General features: G+C 53.1%; 4 protein-coding genes across 4 annotated transcripts; 1 reads left to right on the top strand and 3 right to left on the bottom strand.

The window, feature by feature from the left end:
* Positions 1-218: 218 nt before the first annotated feature.
* On the bottom strand, positions 219-3254 carry HD553DRAFT_292091 (uncharacterized protein). The gene is made up of 3 exons (XM_046178397.1): positions 2927-3254; positions 336-2847; positions 219-262 (listed from the first exon to the last, which is right to left on the bottom strand). Exons 1-2 carry the CDS (start codon positions 3124-3126, stop codon positions 534-536), a joined length of 2514 nt encoding a protein of 837 aa, XP_046039860.1. The 5' UTR covers positions 3127-3254; the 3' UTR covers positions 219-262; positions 336-533.
* A 101-nt stretch (positions 3255-3355) lies between these two features.
* Positions 3356-5704, bottom strand: HD553DRAFT_304856 (solute carrier family 41 member 1). The gene is made up of 7 exons (XM_046179075.1): positions 4998-5704; positions 4597-4924; positions 4283-4521; positions 4092-4216; positions 3791-4028; positions 3663-3730; positions 3356-3596 (listed from the first exon to the last, which is right to left on the bottom strand). The coding sequence occupies exons 1-7, from the start codon at positions 5619-5621 to the stop codon at positions 3488-3490; spliced, it is 1731 nt and encodes a 576-aa protein (XP_046039859.1). The 5' UTR covers positions 5622-5704; the 3' UTR covers positions 3356-3487.
* Positions 5705-9090: 3386 nt separating this feature from the next.
* On the bottom strand, positions 9091-11896 carry HD553DRAFT_347784 (amidase signature domain-containing protein; the record flags this gene model as incomplete). The annotated part of the gene is made up of 17 exons (XM_046183323.1): positions 9091-9166; positions 9230-9337; positions 9412-9532; positions 9591-9693; positions 9758-9776; positions 9837-10037; positions 10143-10163; positions 10231-10348; positions 10420-10553; positions 10632-10654; positions 10718-10814; positions 10889-11007; positions 11102-11139; positions 11212-11260; positions 11340-11462; positions 11553-11669; positions 11786-11896. 17 exons carry the CDS (start codon positions 11894-11896, stop codon positions 9091-9093), a joined length of 1578 nt encoding a protein of 525 aa, XP_046039858.1.
* A 1186-nt stretch (positions 11897-13082) lies between these two features.
* On the top strand, positions 13083-17151 carry HD553DRAFT_104089 (uncharacterized protein). Its single transcript, XM_046176393.1, has 7 exons — positions 13083-13351; positions 13459-13936; positions 14010-14058; positions 14122-15289; positions 15370-15849; positions 15921-16567; positions 16633-17151. Exons 1-7 carry the CDS (start codon positions 13298-13300, stop codon positions 17108-17110), a joined length of 3354 nt encoding a protein of 1117 aa, XP_046039857.1. The 5' UTR covers positions 13083-13297; the 3' UTR covers positions 17111-17151.
* The last annotated feature ends 2274 nt before the right edge of the window (positions 17152-19425 follow it).

Genomic DNA, 19425 nt, shown 5'->3' with positions numbered 1-19425 from the left:
GTCGTGCGATTGCAATGGAGAAAGGAAGAGTACTAGATTGGAGGCGTCCAAATTCCGGTCGAGGCGGATTGTGAGGAATCAAGTCGGCGTTGTAAGAAGGGGGGGAAGGAGGAGGAGGAGGAGGGGCAAGGACTAGAGGCAAGTAAACCAGAAACCAACTGCGAGCAGGTACGATGGATGCGATGTCAGCAAGTCTACAGGTCTACATGCTACATGATGGTCTGACGAGGTTTGAGCTTCTCGGATTGTGGAATGAACTCTCCTAAGCCTCCACCCAAAGTGAGCAACACGTGAGAAAATGCGGCTCTCTACGCGCGAGAGAATGAGACGCACACCTCTCCCTTTCACTTTCGGTCTTTTCTGGCTGGCAAGACAGGGTGGATAGAAATCTTGCATATCATATGGTCCTGTGGCCTGTAGACATGTCACTCGTGTGCTGTGCGGGTATGAGAACAATTGTACAGGGACTGTCGCGTATACGTGCTATATGCTATATGATTTTTAAGAACGACGCGAAACTTGTCCGTTCGCGTTCAATGAGCCCGAGAGTATCCCGGAGGTGCCTCTTGATGCGTGGGATGACTTTCATCACTATATACCGGCGGAGCTGATGTGACTTCGTCCGGAAGTTGATATCGCAAGCTCGGCGGCGAGGAGGATGAGACCGGCGCCGCTCGAGCGGTATTCATATTCATGACCGGCTCGGGACCCGTAGCGGCGATACCTCTCGCTTCGGCCGCTTCACTCGCCGCGAAACTGGGAGGCGGCAGGACCTGACGATTCCCACCACCCTCCCCTCGGGTCTGCTGCTGAGCTTCAGCGCCGGGATCGCTTTCCCGACTGAACGCGGGAGGTGGAGGCGATTCGTCGAGCCGGGAGTCGCTGGGGTCCTGGTGAGGTTCGCCGGCTTCGAGTGCTGTGCGGCGCTGGATCGCCCTGCGATGATGAGGCATGATGGCGTTTGGTAACGAGGGCAAGCTGGGCTCATCAAAGCCAGGAGGCATATCTTCCTGGGTGTCGATGACCCGTGTACCTTCACCGAGTCCGAGGTGTTCCATCAGCCTCACTCGCTCGTCTGCACCTCCAAGGGCAGCGTCTCCATGGGCAGCGTCGAGATCGGCATCGTCTGTCGAGGGTGGATCCATCGATCCACTCAGGCCGAGGCTCTCCCAAGCTGCTGGAGGAGGAGCCGAGAACGTCTCGTAACCATCGTATTCGCGCCATGTCGCCAGCTCCCCAGTCAATTGAGCAGGCGCAGGTGTTCTAGTAGTCCGACTCGATCCCGCGCCCTGGCCTGAATTGGCACCCGGTATGCCATGGCCAGGAAATCGAGATTGATTATGCCTTTCGCTTTCGTCAAATGATGGCAGGACGTCGCCCCCAGAACCGGTGGTGGTATCGAAGAAGGAGGGTGGATCTCCGTTCCCCTCGTGATTAGAAACATTCGCATCGAACGGTGGCGGGTTGCCACTACTAGAGGCAGCGCCTTCGCCTGTATGATCTTGTCTGTACGTGCCAGTGTCTCCGACGACATCGCTTCCCTTGAGTCTGTATGCTCTGTTTCTGGCATCTTCGCTCATCATCAGTGACGTCGCCTCCCCGTTGATCTCGTCCTCGTGAAGAGCTTGTGCGATGGCAAGGCGATCGGAGACGCCCGTCTCGTCAATCGTCATCACATACGGCAATAGCTGATCCCACGTCGGTGGGAGTATCCGGATCACTTGTTCGAGTACGATCGGGTCACCTTCCGTCGCGGACGAGTTTTGTGGACCGGTATTGTTGGAGCTACTCGCTTGCATTGAAGGCGTAGCCGTACCCCCACCTCGGCTCTCGACGATCACGCGGACGAAGAAATCGACTTCGTGGCAAGGTGTCTGCTGAGAGACGTCTCCGCAACCTACTCCACCCAGAGCCGCCGCGCTGTGAGTGTTGGAGAGCACGTTCCGTAATGGCGGTAGTTCAAACAGCAAGCGGATTGGCCGTTGACGATCGGAAGAGTATCGGCAAAGTTTGCCCGACTTGTGTAGCAAGGTCAGGGATTCTTTGCCGCGCCGAGATGCTGCTGGATCGAACGAGTCGCCCCGCTGATCGACCAGATCGACCCTGATCCTTCTCCACCATTGTATCCTGACTCTGCGTATGCCTCTCAACCACTTGACCTCGTCTTCGTCCAGCCGCTGCGGATCGGAGCTGATTTCGACGCCGACCGCGATAGATTCCGTGTTGCTCGTTTCGACCGCACTGACGACCATCTTGCAGGCTTTACCAGCAGGGATGGCTGAATCTCGGCCGGTGATTGTTGTTGTTGTTGTTGTTGTTGTCGCCAGACTGGACGATGAGCTCGACCCGGCTCGAGGGAAATCTGTGGCTGTCGAGGCCTGCCTCGTCTCCACTTGGCAAGGCGTCAGGTGGACCTCTACCTTCTCCTCGACCTCGACCTTGTCCGATGATGGTGAAGAGGCTCCAGGAGAGGTCTTGGGGGTCGCGAGGAGATTCAAGCCTTGAACTCGTACTCGGATGTGCCATACGACTTGGCCCAGACCTGCTTCAAGCAAATGTATACACCCTGGTAAAGGCGATCCTGGCACAATTGTGTGATCGAGGGGAATGGAGAAGGGCAGTCCATCTTGTACCTCCAAAGTCCCTTCCGCTCGTCTCTGCTTCTCCGTAAATCTCGTCCCGGCGACATCACGTCCATAATCGGAATTGGACGACGTCGAGAGGTTAGTCTGGCCGCGCTCAGCCTGACGGCTAGCAGACGTGGCCAGCACTGTGTACCATCGTGAAGCGTACAGCTGTTCTATTGAACCAGTAGCAGACTCTTCCGACAGTACGAGGGAAACTTCGCTGCAAACGGTCGAGACATTATCATCGGTCAACTCTCGGTGTCGCCTTAGCTTGCTTCAGCACGGGCACGACAACTTACACCTGATCGAGTTTCCAGCCGTGTCCTGCACCTTTCACATAGATCACCCCACTGACCGAGTTACCATCCAAGTAGCTTATCCTGTCCTCGAGCGGGTGAACAAGGATCTGTGGGCTGAAAGAAGAAGGTGCGTAGCCTGGCAGGTCCAAGAATGCCGGGGGGGAAGCCGGCACTCGGTTGGTAGCGGGTGATGGTTGCATTTCCTGCAATACCTTGTGAAATACCAGCTGCAGGGAGATACCTTGCAGCAACCGTCAACTTGCTTGTGGCTAAGAAGTGATCTTTGCCAGGACGACCAATGTCAGGTTTCCCTTTGATGGTTGTCGATGTCAAGTATACAAGTGTGTTGGTCGCGGCTGCGCGCAGATCCCCGCTGAGAAAGGGGGAGACTCCTGTCGGCCCTACTCGGCAAGTCCTTCCTCCATCGAGCGACTCGACAAATGCTATCTCGTTTCTTCGTACAAATGTTTACAAGTGCGCTGTAGACCAGCATGGATACAACACGATTCGGGCGTCCAGAGTCGCCGAGACACAACAGGTCTACCTAGCGTCATCGTCGGCTCAAGATTTGACGTCAGCGCCCAAGGCCGATGCCAACTCGTAAGCTGCTACGAGCAAGAGTTGGCCGAGCAGATCGATAGCCGCCGAATGGATGGGCAAGGTGTACGAACTGCCGGCACATGATTCATCAGCTCGAGTGAAAGTTGCGACATGGTCACACGGGGAGATGACTTACTCGGGATCTAAGCCTTTGTGCCAAAAGTACATGGTTATACTGTGCGCCGCATATATCGACGCGCCGGCCTGAGCAGAATGTGATGACATCAGTCAGGGGAACTGACGATAGTATCGGCGGGAACGTACCGTCAATGCGTATGAGACCAGGAACCACAGTAACAGTCCCCACGGTATTGACGTCCAACCGGTGCACGCTATGAACAGCAGGAAGAACGCTTGCACAGGCCAAGCGCTTGTGAATATGGTCACGCCAGAGGCGACGTTGCTCAGTCGTCCAGCGAGTTCGGTCTCGTAGTCACGAGAAGCGATGCGGTGTTCCCGTGCATGTTGATCCGCATGAAGGTCGGTCGAAAGGCGAGATGCGCTGCGAATAAGAGGGATGAGAACGATGTCGCGTGCTTTCCGCGTAAACGATCGTAGGACCTACTAGATCGCTCCGAGACTGCCGCAGATACCCGTCATGGTGACGGCCAACAAGGCGAACCCTTCGTACCTCGATACGCTCTTCTCCAAGACCACACCCGTAGCACAGGAGATGAGCATGGCTGAGATCTATGGGACGAGAACGTCATGGGATTAGCCATATATCACATCATACGATCAGGGAAATCGACTTGCCAAAGGCCACCATGCGCCTTCCTCCTCTGCTTCGCTCGGCTTTTCTTCGAGGGGTCTTGAAGACTCTTTATATTGCAGGCCGTACCAGCGTACGCCGATCGTGGCAATGATCATGAGCAAGGTCACGATGGCTGGCACCGGGCTGGATAGACCGTGCACCAACGCGCTTCCCACGAGAGCGAGGATGAAGAGGGTGAGAAAGTCGCCAAGACAGGCCGCCAACGGTGAGGCGATGTTGTCTGTTTGTATCGAATTGACTGACAATCAGCTGATGGTAACAGATAGACGGAGGGTTTCGAGAAGGTTCGACTTGCCAGGATTGAGACCGAACCACCGACAGACGACCACGAGCCAGCTGATGAAATTGCCCAATACGGCCGAACTCAGACTGGCCGTCAACATCCCCGTGCTGAGGATCAACATGAGCTGCTTGCCTCCCGGCTTGGTGTATCCCTCGGTGATATCTTCGCTCCCTGGTATCGGCGTCGGGGAGGCGATACGATGTTTCATGGCGTAGCCCAAGAGCCAGGAGAGACCGCCGGCTAGAGCAGAGATTGATAGGGCTTGGTATTGCAGAAAGAAGAGGGAGTTGGTGATGATGTCCTTGCGTCGCCTGGGGGTATCGAGTCGGCCTTCGTTGGTCTGAGAACGGTAGCGAGTAGCGGAAATCAGATCAGCCGCTAGCAAAGCTCGATAAGAATCAGCCGACCCTTACAGCGGTCCCCAGCTTGGCTCCTAGACACATTTCCAAGTTCCCCTTGAGATTCTGCAGGGCAGGCACCGCGATGAAGAGCTCGTCACACTTGACGAAGACATCCCAGACGGCGAGATGGTCGAGAAGTTGTCCGGTAAAGATCAAGCCGATCAGGGATACGATGAGAGAGGGTGTCGATTGGATGAGCAGGGACGTTGCCGCTCGGAGGACTTGTGCTCTGGAGTTTGGTAGACTGGTCGTCAACTCGGCAAGAGTATCCAGGGATGCGGACGGCCTGGGCGGGTAGGTCGCATTACTACCGAGGCTGTAGCGAACTTCATCTTGCCGTTTGGGTTTGTGCAGGCCATGGGTGTATTCATGGTCGGATGAGCCAGAGTCCTGATCGCGATGGGTCCAGCCTTCAACATGAAGCTCCCGTGCAGGTATGTCGGGATCTATCGGATCCCTATAAGGATACACCCCTCCTGAAGGTCCAGACCGATCCTCCTTGTCTACTTCCTTGTCATCCCACCTCGCTAATCCATCATCTTCCTGCTCTGACCGGACGACCCCTCCAATCGCCAACGCCTTTTTGCGATGATCGGATCTGTATTCGCCGTCGTCTCGCCGGACAATAGGGGACATGCGGTTTACTATTGGTTAAAGGCGCTTACTAAGAGCTTGCTGTGTTGATCAGCGGTGCTATGTCTGACTGTCTAACGGGTTGGTCAACGTTTATAGGTTTCGACAAGGTGGATGAGGTGGTCACTAGCTCACTAGCTCACTAGTGCTTGTTGACCTGCTGTTTAGCTCGCTTAACTCGCTTGAAAGAGATCGCGCGTTGTGACGACCGAGCATGCCCGAACCGAAGACGAGAGGGTCGAGTGGCGATCGCTATATCGCTATGCTCGACTCACGAGGGCTGGCTGGCAGCACCAAGCCGACGCAGGTAAAGAAGGCTCGGGCAAACAGCACCGTGATGAAGACGAGCACAATGGAGAGGTAGCAACGAAATGCACCGAGACGAAGCTGGCAGAGAAGGCGGCGGCGAACAGCATCAAAGCTGAGCCACCAGAGGAGACCGGAATCAAGAGTACATCAAGCTCACTTCCGACAGACCCACTATCGCCAGACTCCCACCCAGCAGTATAGCTGAATTGAATTTTATGGCCTAATATGTAAGCTTCCCATAAAGGCCCAGCATACGGGAGAGACTGATGGACCTACCTTGATCAGAAAGTGACATTCGCGATAAATAGCTGCATCCATCAGCTCCCAGTGCATATCGACAGAGGACGAGTCAAAGGGATGCTAGCCACACCTACTTAACAACTTCACGCGGAGACAAAATATGGTCAACTAGGGATGAAAAGTCTATCACCTATCCCATAGTTCTTGCTATCATCAGCCCGGTCGTACGACGGCTCAAGACGATGATACCTCATTCAAGGCTCGCGCCGTACAACCTGGATGCTTGTGAATTAGCTGACTATCACATACCCGTCTTCTGCTTAGATCAGACAGTCGTAGACTCTCATTGAAATCAATCGTTCTTAAATTGACTATCGCCGCACCGCATGCGTATTGACGTATGCCACGAGTACAGACAGGCAGACCATTCCGGGGCGTGCCTCATCTGAAACGCCAGTCCCGGCGCATCGCTTCCATGGCCCATGGCGCTCAGCGGCGAAGCATCCCTCTGCCACATGTGGCGAGTGTTGGACGTTCCATGTTACTGCCATTCGAACTCCATGGTAGTGATCAGTTACCACTAACCCAATCAAAGATAAAGGACGGATTCGAACTCGGGAGGATCACACTGGTTTATGCATACACTCTGTAACACCAAAGTGACGGCCGGCGGATCGAAACGGCAGGACCGTACTGATAGAAGCAGACGTCCAGGTGCAATTCTGGCATGTCTCGTAAGACGGAAACGGGCATTTACGAATCGAGATGTAGTCGTCCGTGCAGGTTGTGTAAACAGATTTATGACAGGCTCCAGAAAGAGAGAGAGAGAGCCCTGAATATCCCACATAGCTCGATGATCTTCCGACTACGAAAATGCGACATGAATAGATGCTGTACTATTCGACACAGAAGCTCTGGAATGAGGTTCTAAGAAGCAGTAGATTGATCCTGTCCGGACTGGTCGAGGGATCCCGATGTCGAGCTCTTGACAGTTTCGTCGGCGCTCGTCTGGCTTGAAGTAACCGTCATCATCGAAGATCGTGTTGTGTTGTCCCACAAATCAGCTGTGAACCGTCCTGACCGAGCAGCAGGTTCAGAGGGGTGCAAGTCCTGGGGCTCTTTGGTGTCCGTGTCCGGCGTAAACCTGGCAGGCCGTTCCTTTTTGGAAAGCGAGGGCTGGTTGTCGGTCGTCATATAGAATACTTTCGAGAAAGTTGTGAAAGCTTCAGGTAGTAAGGATTTGGATTTTGGTTGGGTGTGTTCTCAGGGATCAGTTGGAACGATAGATTCGATTCTCGAACATACGGTTCTTTATACAAGCCATGTTGTCGCAGCTTTTGAGAACTGTCAATCCGTCTGTCAGTACTCCCTTGTAGGTCACTCCCTTGATCAGGACTCTGTGTCAAAGGAATAATATGCATCACTTTGACATGAGCTCACGCCATCAGTAGTGAATGGAGGCATGTCGTCCAGTACCGTTCCTTTGATCCGTCCACATCATCGGGGAAATGCGGGTTTTCGTGCTCGTCCTGCTGTACAATCGGATTCTGAGGTTGTATGTTTCCCCTTCTATCGAGCTATAGTATAGATTTCCCTTAAAAGTAATTTTTCGTAATGCTCCCATCAACAGGAGAGCTTTCAGTCACGTCAATCCGGAAGACAGTCGAAATCGTAGCTAGACGAGGTCGATGATCGACTAACTAGGTGCGACTAGAGGTTTGACCGATTCACAAGAATTTGAGGGCAGCGTTGTTTGAGTTACATGTGTTTATATTGACACGGTCAGGGGCTTTAGGATGTGAGTCCCGCTCCGCCAAGCTACCCAGGTCGACTCGAACATGTCATGGCATACCTCGTCGGACATCAGCTAATGCCCACGAGTGATATCTCCGGCCTCGAGCCTCCCATTAAAGTCTCTAGCAAGTTACAAATCGGGGCAAGAGAATTGGTAGCAAGGCAAGTTCTCGCCCCTGAACCAACCAGACGTCCCACAGGTTCGATGTCGAACCGCAACTCCGCTCGAGGATGAAGCTTTGATCCCATGATCGAAATATCCTTCTTGGAAATACATTGTGCATCGGCTGTCCTCGGTCTTCCACTCGGCTGCCGTGCAACCTAAATCATAATACACAAATCAGAACCTGCGAGGGAATCGCATACGAAAAAATGGCTTACGGATGCCATCTCCGAGATCGTTTTCCCAGCAGAAGCTGGCACATTCCATCAGATCGCTTGCCTCGCGGTACTGACTAAAAACATTTCCCTGCGAATAATCAAGGGGGACTCTGACTCAGCCTAGAACATATCGTACAGTATATGGCTATATGATCGTACCTTAGCGTTGGCATCCGGCGTCCAGGTCGCTACAGAGTTGGGAATGACGCCGAAATCGTCGGTCGGATCAAGCGCCGATTCACATACGCCTTTGGCGTTGACGCTGACTGAGCAGAGAAAAGCTAAAGCTAGAGCACCAAGTCGCATTTTGAGAATGTACTGTCAACCTCGATGTTACAGGTCTCCAGGTAAGGGTCAACCAGGAAGGCCGTTGCTCAATGAAAGCTCACATTTATACCTATTTGTTTGGCTGAACGCTGAGGCGCGGCCAGCCCTTTGTTCATACCCTTGTTTCATAGAAAAGTGGAGACGAGGGGTATCGTGGAGCTGTTTACAAACAACCGAATCGGCCCCCTTTATGATCTACATCAAACAGGATGTGATCCCTTGACTTGTGGGGGCATCGTCATCTCTCGCAATCAAAAACGCTTTCTCCTGAGATACGCCGAGGCCTGAAACAAGTCAAGTGAAACGAATCAAAACGCGCTCAAAAGCGCGATAAGCGCAGTGGCTGAAGTACGGTTGTCTATTCGAGATGAAGTACAGATTCGTTCCAGCATCACGCTTTCCGTCTTTGGTTACGGCGATCCTAGAAGGTCTGCGCTCCCGTCATCTCGAGAGCTGGCGGCGCTCGTCGAGGGGGAAAGACAACCTCCCAAGCAGCCCTGGGTGATGTTGCGTGTGACATTAGCTTTTAACTCATAGCAAATGCGGAACTATGTATTCACATGATCTCCAGGAGAAGTCCTTCACTCCAGGGCCGCCCAACAATGTACATGCTGACTGGCTCCTGGATTGTCTCGTCATACCCCAGGGGCAGGGTGATGATAGGGTATCTGAGTGAGAAGTACGGATCAGATTAGGCAACCGCAAGCTGCGACAATATATACTCTATACCAAAATGACTTACTTGGCTGCAGACGCCAACACAATGGGAACGGTTGTAGAATCTGCAAGGGTGCAGATCAAGGCGTCCAAGTTGTAGGTATCAAACAAGGCTTTCAGCCCCTCATTATCGGCGGCCTGCTCCACTGACAAATACCCCCAACATCAGTACGGGTCTGCTAGAGGAAACGCTAGCTAGTCAACCTTTTTGCACTGCTTTGAGGTATTCTGGATTTTCCTGTCCGTTCGTTGCTTCAGCTCTCAAGAACTGGAGCTGCCCAGGCTGATCAGATGGCATTTCTACATCCTACTTCCAGTGCTGTCGTTTAGCTTTTCGGATCGCCCAACGGACTGCTATGCTATAGACTTACCTCGTGATCGATGTTGTATCTAGATGACGAGATGCGTAAGTCGATACCCAGACCATCTAACGCTCGATTGAACACTCACTGGATGACATCAGCCAGGCTTCGAACGGAAGTGTTGGGCAACGCAGCAAGATACCTGTTGAGGTTTACCTTGACATCCGTACCCATGACTAGGCTCTCCATGCCAAAGTAGGCCGAGGCATCAAATGGGATAGCTTCTATGCTCTCAATGACAGTTGCTCCATGAGTGCATAGGGTCGCAGCGGCTTGAGCGAAAAGTTTCCTGTCCGATTGGGGCCGCAGAATCAAATCGTCAGTGTGGACCTGCATGAGTTGCTCATGACGAACTCGGCCATGTAGGAAGTTCGCGTTACATCGACAGACTCACTTTTTGTACTCAGTTTCGGCCCTATGAGTACACGTTACTGAGAATCAGTCCTGCCATCGACACGATATATTGAGCGATTTTGGCTGACCTAGTCGCGAAGCTCTCCGGTTCCCAAGGATAAAACCCAAGCTTCTTCCCTCTAAATGTAGCGTTCTCCACATATTTGATGTATTCAATCTCTCCTCGCTTGTCTGGATATCGGTTAGCTGACATCAATCCCAAGACAGAGTTTCAGCTTCAAGTGTATCTATGTTTGCCCAGTCACACCTTCACATACTAGTGAGATCTGAACCGGACGCCGCCATGATCTGTAACAAGAGCGCTACATCATGGGCGCATTTGGCCATTGGACCGATGACGTCCCGAGAACTGACGAACGGGATGGTCCCGGCCATACTGATCATGCCAGTGCTGTATGATGCAACAAGTTTGCGACATATCAGTCTCTTCTGGTATTTCACTCGAGGGCACATCGATAGATATCCGCACGTAGGCTTAAGAGCAAATAAGCCCTACGGCCGTTTGTACTATGTCAGTCGATATCATATAGCCTTGACGATCTCTCTGAGACCTACGGCAGCATCTGCAGGCGCGCACAGTGACCCCAAAGTCTCGGTTCCTAATGCTGCAGGGGCGAACCCGGCTGAAACCGCTACTGCACTTCCGGTGCTACTGCCTGAATGTGAGCCATGCGTAGGATCTTTAGCCCATTGTGTAAGTGACCAACAGTAGCTTGACAAAATGACTTGCCGAGCGGATTCCTCTGCGGGTTGTAAGCAGAAACACAGGTGCCGCCACGAGCGCTCCATCCGTTGCTCTTCATCTTTCGCCATCCGCTTTCGAACCCTTCTTCCATGTTGCCTTCCTATCAGAGTCGTATTGAGCAATGTATCAAGTCAGCATCGAGTTCTTGGTCGTAATGAGAAGTTCTAGATGTTGCAATCAGGCTGATACCATACCTGACGGAAACTGGACCATTCGGTCATATTCGTTTTCCCTGAGATTGTCGGTCTAACATTAACATCATACTCCCGCCGATGCTGGGCCACATCTGAGGATACAAGCTCACCTAGTATGATTGCCCCATTCTGTCGCAAAAGCTTCACTACCGCCGCATCCTGGAATGTGACCGAATACGCAAGGTCAGTCGGACACCTCTCTGAGACGAGGCATGCGTAAGACCGAATTGCGGCGCACTTCTTTGACCACCGAGTCGACTAATGCGTAACTGCCCGCAGTCGTCTTCATCCCCAATTCGTCAGCGGTCCCAATGACATCTTTGACCAACAAAGGGATTCCGTGTAAATGCCCGAGGATTGTCTACCGTTACCGCAGTATGACATGATGTAGCTTAGCAATACGATACTGCGGAGCTCTAAGGGATTGAGCTGGGTATGGACTATGACTTACTCCAGCCCGCCTTTGGTCGTCTAGCTCTTGCGCGATCTGAAGAAGCTTTTCTTTCGGCGCCGTCTCGATCACTGCGTGGAGCTTCAGACCGGTGTGATTGTTGTTCTCGATAGCAGCCTGTGCATCCGGCGAAAGAAAAGAGTCGTTGTCAGCCCATCGCAAACCAGAGCTCTTGGGGATCGTATAGTTGCTACTTCTATCGCGTATCGCTTGTGGACGATCTGACAACTAACCAGATACGCCTCGATTAAATCTACGCTGGTACATTCACCGGCGTTCAAAACTTGTTGCAAGTCCTTGATGGTTGCGTGAAGGAGATCGAGTTTGAGAGGTATGTTGGGCATCCTCATAGGATTCTGTGATGGTATGTCTCGTGAAGATGATAGGTCGAGTCAGAGAGTTGGCAGGGATGGCATTGTATGACAATGTCTCGTTGTGAAGGAGTACGTCCGTCCCGTCTTGAATTGTTCGAGGAGGAGGTCGCAAGTATATGCAAGTATGCAAGTATATGATCACACGACTTCTGAACAGAAGAACAAAGGGGCCAAAGGGATCATCGATCGTTCATCAAATTCATCAAGGCAGATCCAAAGGACCCCTAAAGGAGGGCTCAGGCTCGAGTGGGGTTGGGCTCTCGATTTCGCGCTCAGTTCTCGCATCGGAATTGTCTGATGATTGATCGAGATCTCGCCACGGACCATTTCCATGACATGCATAGGTGCTGCCATCTCCGTAACCAGGACATTCTGAGCGCCAGGACTGCCAGGCGAGCCGATATGATAGCATCTGGATGTGAAACGTCGTCCACGACCTCGGGCCTCGGGTAGGCTGAAACCGGCACGATCCCGCATGCATCGTATTTTGATCACGTGACCGATCCGCTCCACGCGAAAGTGGTGGCGCTCGGCATCTCATCTCGCGAGTGCCAAGAGACTCCGGCATGATCGGATCCACCTCGGAGTCCTTTGGGAAAGTGGATCGAGCGAAGATCCCGCACATCGTAAACGATCAAAAGCCATCGAATTGATCAGCCAAATGATATCCTCGATATCCTGGTAGCTGGTTGAATATCGCATATAGCGTTGGCATACTACGAGCGACCTTGAACCAGGAAACGACGGGCGTTTACGATAGTTGTACGACGACGCACGTTCGCAACGGCTCTCGTATCTCGGTTTCGCAGTTCCTAGGTCCGGCGTCTCTAGCGGGCCACAACATTCCGTCAATGACGTTTCTTGGCAGACCGACCACCTCTTCCTCGTATCTTGCCCGGGGAGCTTCCAGGGCCATGTATCCTGACCGCCAAGAGAACATGGGAGAAGTTCATGTGTGTCCGCCCTCGTTGGATCGTCGGTGGATTTTTACGATTGGGGTTTGCCGCTATCGCGTTTGAGCGTATAGATATAGAGAAGGTCGAGATGGTCAACCCGCCTCGTACCAACTCGCCAGACAGCGATCACTCTCATCATCGATCATCCGCAGCGTATCGCCGTCGCATCGATATTGATAGTAAACACACCGTCGAACCTCGTCTTCACATTAGCATCACTACCCATTTAATTCACCAACAAAGGTCGCCTTTGCCTAGGTCGACCGCATCGCTCGAACATCACCGCCTTTTCAGAACCTCCCAGCCTGAAAGAACCTCTATGCTGAAGTCTGCTACTTTCGCACCCAACACCATCACGATCGCCGTCTCGACGCAGAAGATCGGAACCACTTATATTCCCACCGAATAACATTAGATGCAAGCACCCGTGCAAGCACCTGGGTCGCTCCACCCTGAACAGGCCAGCAAGGTGAGCAAGGAGGTCTTCTCGATCGTCTGTCATTTTCTCCTTGGTCGTGAAAGGCTTGCTGACATGATCCGGCTGTCCTTGTGGCTATTCCGTTTGCGTCCTGGTAGGCCCCGCAGGATGGTACCGCGAACCCCACCACCCCTACCTCTCAAGGCCCCCTGAGCGCCCCCGCACACACGCTCACGGCCGAACACATCATCTCCGCCTTCGGTACGGACGTCGATAACGGTCTGACCGAAGACGCTGCCCGTCAAGCATTAGAGAAATATGGTCCGAACAAGCTCAAAGAGATCCCTCCGCCCTCGTTCTGGTCGATCTTGATCAGGAACACGTTGAACGCGATGACCCTGGTCTTGATCGCTGCGATGGCCGTATCGTTCGGAACGCAGGATTTCATCTCCGGAGGTGTCATCGCTGCGCTTGTCGTTATCAACGTTGGGGTGGGGACGATCAACGAGTATCAGGCGGAGAAGACTGTGGCGGCGCTCGAAGCCATCGGGGCGCCTACCGCGAATGTCCTCAGGAGAAAGGCGGCTGGGTCGCCAGGAGAGATCCAGACAATCAAGACTGATATGGTCGTCCCAGGTAAGGCCACTCTCGGACAGAACGCGCGCATCGCAAATCGCTAACAAAGTCTTCCGTCTATGCGCGAACCTAGGCGATGTGCTCTTGGTAAAGATCGGTGACATCGTGCCCTGCGACGCCAGGTAAGACTATTAAGAAAATTAGTGCCTCCTGTGATAACAAAGCTGAAACGGTCTTTCTTGCAGAATCGTGACCGGCGAGCTTGCTGGCTTGGAATGCGACGAGGCATTGCTCACCGGTGAATCCTTGCCCAGCGTCAAGACCGAGGACCCGATCGAGGATCCCGTCTGCCCCGTCGGTGACCGTACTTGCATGATCTACTCTGGATCTCAAGCTGCCAAAGGACGAGCCAAGGTTATCTGTGTGGCCACGGGGATGGACACCGAGTTGGGCAAGATCTCGGCTGCGCTCTCCCGTAAGGAGACTAACAAGAGAACCGGGTTCGCGGCTACTTGGTACAAGTTCAAGGTCTTCCTCGGTTTGGCGGACACGACTCCCCTGCAGATCAAGCTCAACAAGCTCGCCTATATCGTGCTCTTCTTCGCTTGTATCGTCGCCGTCATCGTCGTAGCCTCGACCGGTTTCCAGGATGTCCCGCTCTCGATCGCCACCTATGCCGTCGCTGCCGCCGTCTCGCTATTGCCAGCGAGTCTTCCCGCCGTCATTGCCCTCTCCTTGTCGACCGCCAGCAAGCGTCTCGCCGAGTCGAACGCGCTCGTCAGGAGGATGGACGCTATCGAGACTTTGGCTGCCGTCACCGACGTATGTTCGGACAAGACGGGGACGATCACTCTGGGCAAGATGGTCACCCGTCGAGTCTGGGTACCGGCTGGTATCCGTGGGACAGGCGCTTCGGCCGATTACTCGACCGATCTCGCTGAAGGTCAATATTTCACCGTCGAGACCGCTTCCGATCCTTTCCTCCCTCGTGGTGCCGTTCGAACGGACTCGATGGGAGGCGACAAGACTGCGTCGGCTGCCAAGTCCATGGCTAATCACCCGACCCGCTCGGACGACTCCAACGACTCTGACGAACAGACCTTGGGTGACGGACCCGTCTGTGACCCCAATGATCTCCCGGAACCTTTGCACGAGTTGACACTCTGCGCCGCCTTGTGCAGCTCGGCTACCATTCAGCGTATCCGGGACGAGGAGAGCAAGGAGGACGACCTTGGTTGGGAGGGACACGGAGATGCTACAGAGGTTGCGCTCCAGGTGTATGCCCACAAGCTCGGATACGGGAAGCCTCACTTGGCTTCTGGCTCGTCCTCGTCCGGTTCATCTTCGCCTGCCGCTCAGGACGAGGACCTCGTATACTCGACCCGCCCTGACAAGTACGAGCTCTTGGTCGAGGTAAGAAAACGTGACATGCACTCGATCGACATCGGCTGATCGCTGATTTCGTCGTTCCTCGTCCCTACCGTATTTTTTAGCATCCCTTTGACAGTGGGCTCAAAAGGATGTCCATGGCGTACCTCTGTACTCCTGGACCCGCCTCGACTGAAAAGGAACCTTACGTTCTCGTCCTCATGAAGGGAGCTTTCGAACGGGTATTCGATCGATGCACCAGCATTCTTGCCGACGACCACAAGACCCGCAAGATCGACTCGGGCGACAACGAAGCGATTCAGATCCACTACGAACGGCTCGCCTCGGACGGCCTGCGTGTCCTGACCATGTGTTCGAAACGTCTCCCTGCAAGCGCTGCAGCTGGACTCAAGGAACTCGCTCGGGACGACCTCGAGGCCGGCATGTCGTTTTTGGGTCTGGCCGGGATCTACGACCCTCCCCGTGTCGAATCCGCCCTCGCCGTCGAAGATTGTCACAAGGCGTCTATCATTCCTCGAATGCTTACTGGCGATCATGTCGGGACTGCTATCGCCATCGCTCAACAAGTTGGAATCTTGCAAAAGGTAAGTTTGCTCGCTTGAGGGGATTGGCGGCCATCAGAGGCTAATTCACTTTCTCTCAATTACGATCGTAGGACTACGCCAAAAGCTCGGTGATGACAGGCCCGCAATTCGACGCCCTGAGCGAGGACGAGATTGATCAGCTCAACCCCTTGCCTTGCGTCGTTGCTCGTTGTGCGCCCGAGACCAAGGTTCGCATGGTCGAGGCGCTTCATCGACGCGACCGTCTCTGTGTCATGACCGGTGACGGTGTCAACGATGCGCCTTCGCTCAAACGTGCCGATGTCGGTGTCGCTATGGGCAAGAACGGTTCGGACGTCGCCAAGCAATCGGCCGAGATTGTCCTCTCGGATGATAACTTTGCCACCATCATCGTCGCCATCCGTAAAGGTCGTGGGATCTTTTTCAACCTGGGCAAATTTATGATGTACCTCATGTCATGCAACGTCGCCCAGATCGTCCTCATGTTGATCGGTCTCGCCTTCAAGGACGGTCAGGATCGAAGCACGTTCCCCATCTCTCCTGTCGCCATTCTCTGGATCAACACGCTTTGCGCCGGACCTCCTGCCCTCGCGCTCGGACTGGAAGAGACGCCCAGCGACGCGATGGAACGACACCCCTCCGAGTACAAAAATCTGTTCACCTTTTGGTGGCTCTTCGACACCATCTTCTTCTACGGTTTACTCATGGGGGCAATTGCGATCGGGAACTTCACAGCAGTGTATGTTACATTCACCAAACACATGGTTATCAGGTTTCTAACGATTTTTGCTTTTGTTGTTGCAGCATGTGGGGTTATTTCGACGGCTATCTGGGCATCAACTGTAACGAGGACCTCCGCGACGACATCTGCAACCACACCGGCCGTGCTCGGGGTGCAGTTTTCGCCACCTTCCTCATCGTCCTGATCCTTCACGCCTTTGTCTGCAAACACCCCACGCAATCCGTTTTCCGCATGAACTGGCTCGAAAACAAGGCCCTCTTGTGGTCGGCGATCGGGCTCTTGGTCAGCGTCTTCCCCGTCATTTATATTCCGGTCATCAACGACAAGGTCTTCCTGCTGTTCCCCATCAAGTGGGAGTGGGGCATGGTCTTTGCAAGCTCCTTGGTCTTTGTCGCGATCACGGAGATCTACAAATTCTTCCGTCGTCGACTCGACCGAAAGAGTCACCCGGCATTCAACGACAAGCACCACGGAGAAGACGCGTTGGCCGACGAGAAGCGGGTCAAAGTGAACGAAAAGCAGACCAACACGGCTGTTTGATGGCAAGGCGCTTGGTACTTGGCTTCAGCCATGTCTGCAATCGTCACGCCTCTTGCTTTCGAATCGCATGTATCAATTTGTCTATAGACATATGTCGCATGGAAGGCTATTCATGTTAGGATAGAGTTTTACATTTGTGGATATAATCATTGCATGTTCTCTTTTCGTACATGTGCCAGGGCGAAATGAAGCAATGCGGCGGATATTGTGAAGTGTTTCATCTTTTTGGCTGGCAGGAGCATTGCGCATATGCATTATGACGTTCCGAGGCATGTTTGAGGTTCTTGATATGTGTGACGACCAGCGCCTGATTGATACTGACATTCCTTGCATGCGTATCTGTATCCCCTACAAACACTCCACCCAACTCAACTACAAGTTCGTCAGACCCACACCCATAAACGGACGAGAGATCGAAATGGCGGAGGTCGCATCCGACTCGAGAGAGTGAACGGGAGCAAGACGACGATTCCTGGACCGACGAACCTGTCAAGCCGGGAAGTTCAAGCCAGAAAGCAAAGGCCGAGCCTCATAGCAATGACGAAGAGTTTCTTTGAGAAGCTGATCGAGTTCTCAAAGCGACTAAAGACGAGGCGAAGCTTTTCCGATTCTACTACGCGTTAGAGAAGCGAATCAAGAGAGAGACTTCCCGTCACGAGGAGTTCATGTCGTGGTGGCAGGATCACAGTGCGAGGACCTGGGAGAGGCGACAGTATGCCCTTGAGTTGATCGATCAGTCGAAGCGCTCTAAGGGGTCTCGAGGTAAAGGCCGAGTGGACATCGATGCGGCTGAAGGACGATGAGTACAGGCTGGACCCAAAGGATGGTATCGATTACAGTCCTAAATCTGAATTCAAACTTCTGTCGGCACATGTTCTGTCTGATCAATAAGAATGGACACCAAGGAACACGAATCGCCCTCTGCGAATCAACGAGCAAATGTAGCCGGCGGCAATGACGACGAGGTTGAGCTGGATGTAAAGGAATCTACCTGGAACGGCAAGTAAGCGTTCCATGTGTACCGTATCTCAGCGAGGAACTTCCCTGATTTCGCTGTCGTTCCAGCTGAGTTAGCTTCAATTGGTCCGGCCTCGGATCTGCATTTCTGAAAGTCGTCCGACCCCACCACTGCCGCTATCCGCCTCGTTGCCTTCACTAGAGCGCGACCTCCTTTTCCCTGCGCTGTCGTGGGCATCCCCCTCAGACACTGCGTCTCGACGACCTTACTATGCGCAATCGCCATGTACATAGTTCAGTCGCAACATGTCATATTGCGTCTATCTTTCCCTGTGTGCCTCTCGTTGCTATCACAGGTTGGACGTGTTAATGACCACCGAAAGTTGGAATGCGCGTAAAGTCTCGATTTCGTGCAGCAACCAGTCATTGAAGTTGGACCTGGTTACACCCCCAAGAACGATCCACCCGCTCATTTTAGGGTGGCTGGAGAAGATGTCTTTCGGTCAAAGGCAATTGACAATAGCGCAAGATTGGTATTTTGAGAAGTCATGATAAGAGATAACAGGAATGTCCTCGATGGGAAGAAGAAAAAGACGAGAGAGAGAAGCAGGTGGACTTGTATGACGACAGGACGCGGACTGAAAGCCAGAGCGAGCCGATGCTGTCTACCAGGCTTGAGTGAGAATGATCTCAGCAGTCTCAAGGATGCCCGGGGCAAGGCATCAGGTCACGTTTCTCTCGTCATCCTATTTCACCCCGGTGGCACTCAATTTGTGCACCTTGCTCGACATATGATCTGCCATTGCGCCTCATTCCTCCAATCCTTCATCCGGCGAGTTGTTCCTGCCCGTTAAAGGGAGGCTTTGATGGGTAAAGATCGAGGTGGCATTACTATGAGTGTGTTCATTCGGTATGGCACATGCCGCTATTCAATTGCAATTCTAGGGTCTCTGCAGACGTGGATGACCTGATTGCGCCAGTGTGATCGTTCGAGCTCTGCCAAGTCTGGTCAATGGCCATATCTGAGTCTGGTCGTCGGACGAGCTGCCCGAAGTCTGGGCAATGATAATGCCGGGAGGTTCGACAGGCTCGAATATGCGAGGTTGCTTGACGGGCTTCTCGTGTGGTGATGAGTTCAAGCTTACCAGTTTGATGAGAACAACCTAAGGATTTGCTCTTCCATATCCTCAGAAACAAGTTCAGGTTGCTCATAGAGAACTTCTAGAATTCTTCCCATGTTGCGGGTGATTTATGCTCATCAAAGCTGAAAATCAGGCCTCTCCAATGATTTCATTTTCACGTCTCTGCTACCCGGACTGAACATTACTGAATCAGAAGTGTCAGGATTGACTGCAAGA

Source organism: Filobasidium floriforme, assembly GCF_021052385.1.
Source record: "Filobasidium floriforme strain CBS 6241 chromosome Unknown HD553scaffold_2, whole genome shotgun sequence".
In the NCBI taxonomy this organism is placed as follows: Eukaryota; Fungi; Basidiomycota; class Tremellomycetes; order Filobasidiales; family Filobasidiaceae; genus Filobasidium; species Filobasidium floriforme.
This window is presented reverse-complemented; position numbering and strand designations above follow the sequence as displayed.

Coding starts and splice junctions, on each gene's coding strand:
- HD553DRAFT_292091 (XM_046178397.1), bottom strand. CDS start 3,126: ATGCAACCATCACCCGCTACCAACCGAGTGCCGGCTTCCCCCCCGGCA. Junction 2,848..2,926: donor GGCTGGAAACTCGATCAGGT/GTAAGTTGTCGT, acceptor GACCGTTTGCAG/CGAAGTTTCCCTCGTACTGT.
- HD553DRAFT_304856 (XM_046179075.1), bottom strand. CDS start 5,621: ATGTCCCCTATTGTCCGGCGAGACGACGGCGAATACAGATCCGATCAT. Junction 4,925..4,997: donor GAGCCAAGCTGGGGACCGCT/GTAAGGGTCGGC, acceptor TACCGTTCTCAG/ACCAACGAAGGCCGACTCGA. Junction 4,522..4,596: donor GTGGTTCGGTCTCAATCCTG/GCAAGTCGAACC, acceptor CGATACAAACAG/ACAACATCGCCTCACCGTTG.
- HD553DRAFT_104089 (XM_046176393.1), top strand. CDS start 13,298: ATGCAAGCACCCGTGCAAGCACCTGGGTCGCTCCACCCTGAACAGGCC. Junction 14,059..14,121: donor ATCGTGCCCTGCGACGCCAG/GTAAGACTATTA, acceptor TCTTTCTTGCAG/AATCGTGACCGGCGAGCTTG. Junction 15,290..15,369: donor AGTACGAGCTCTTGGTCGAG/GTAAGAAAACGT, acceptor CGTATTTTTTAG/CATCCCTTTGACAGTGGGCT.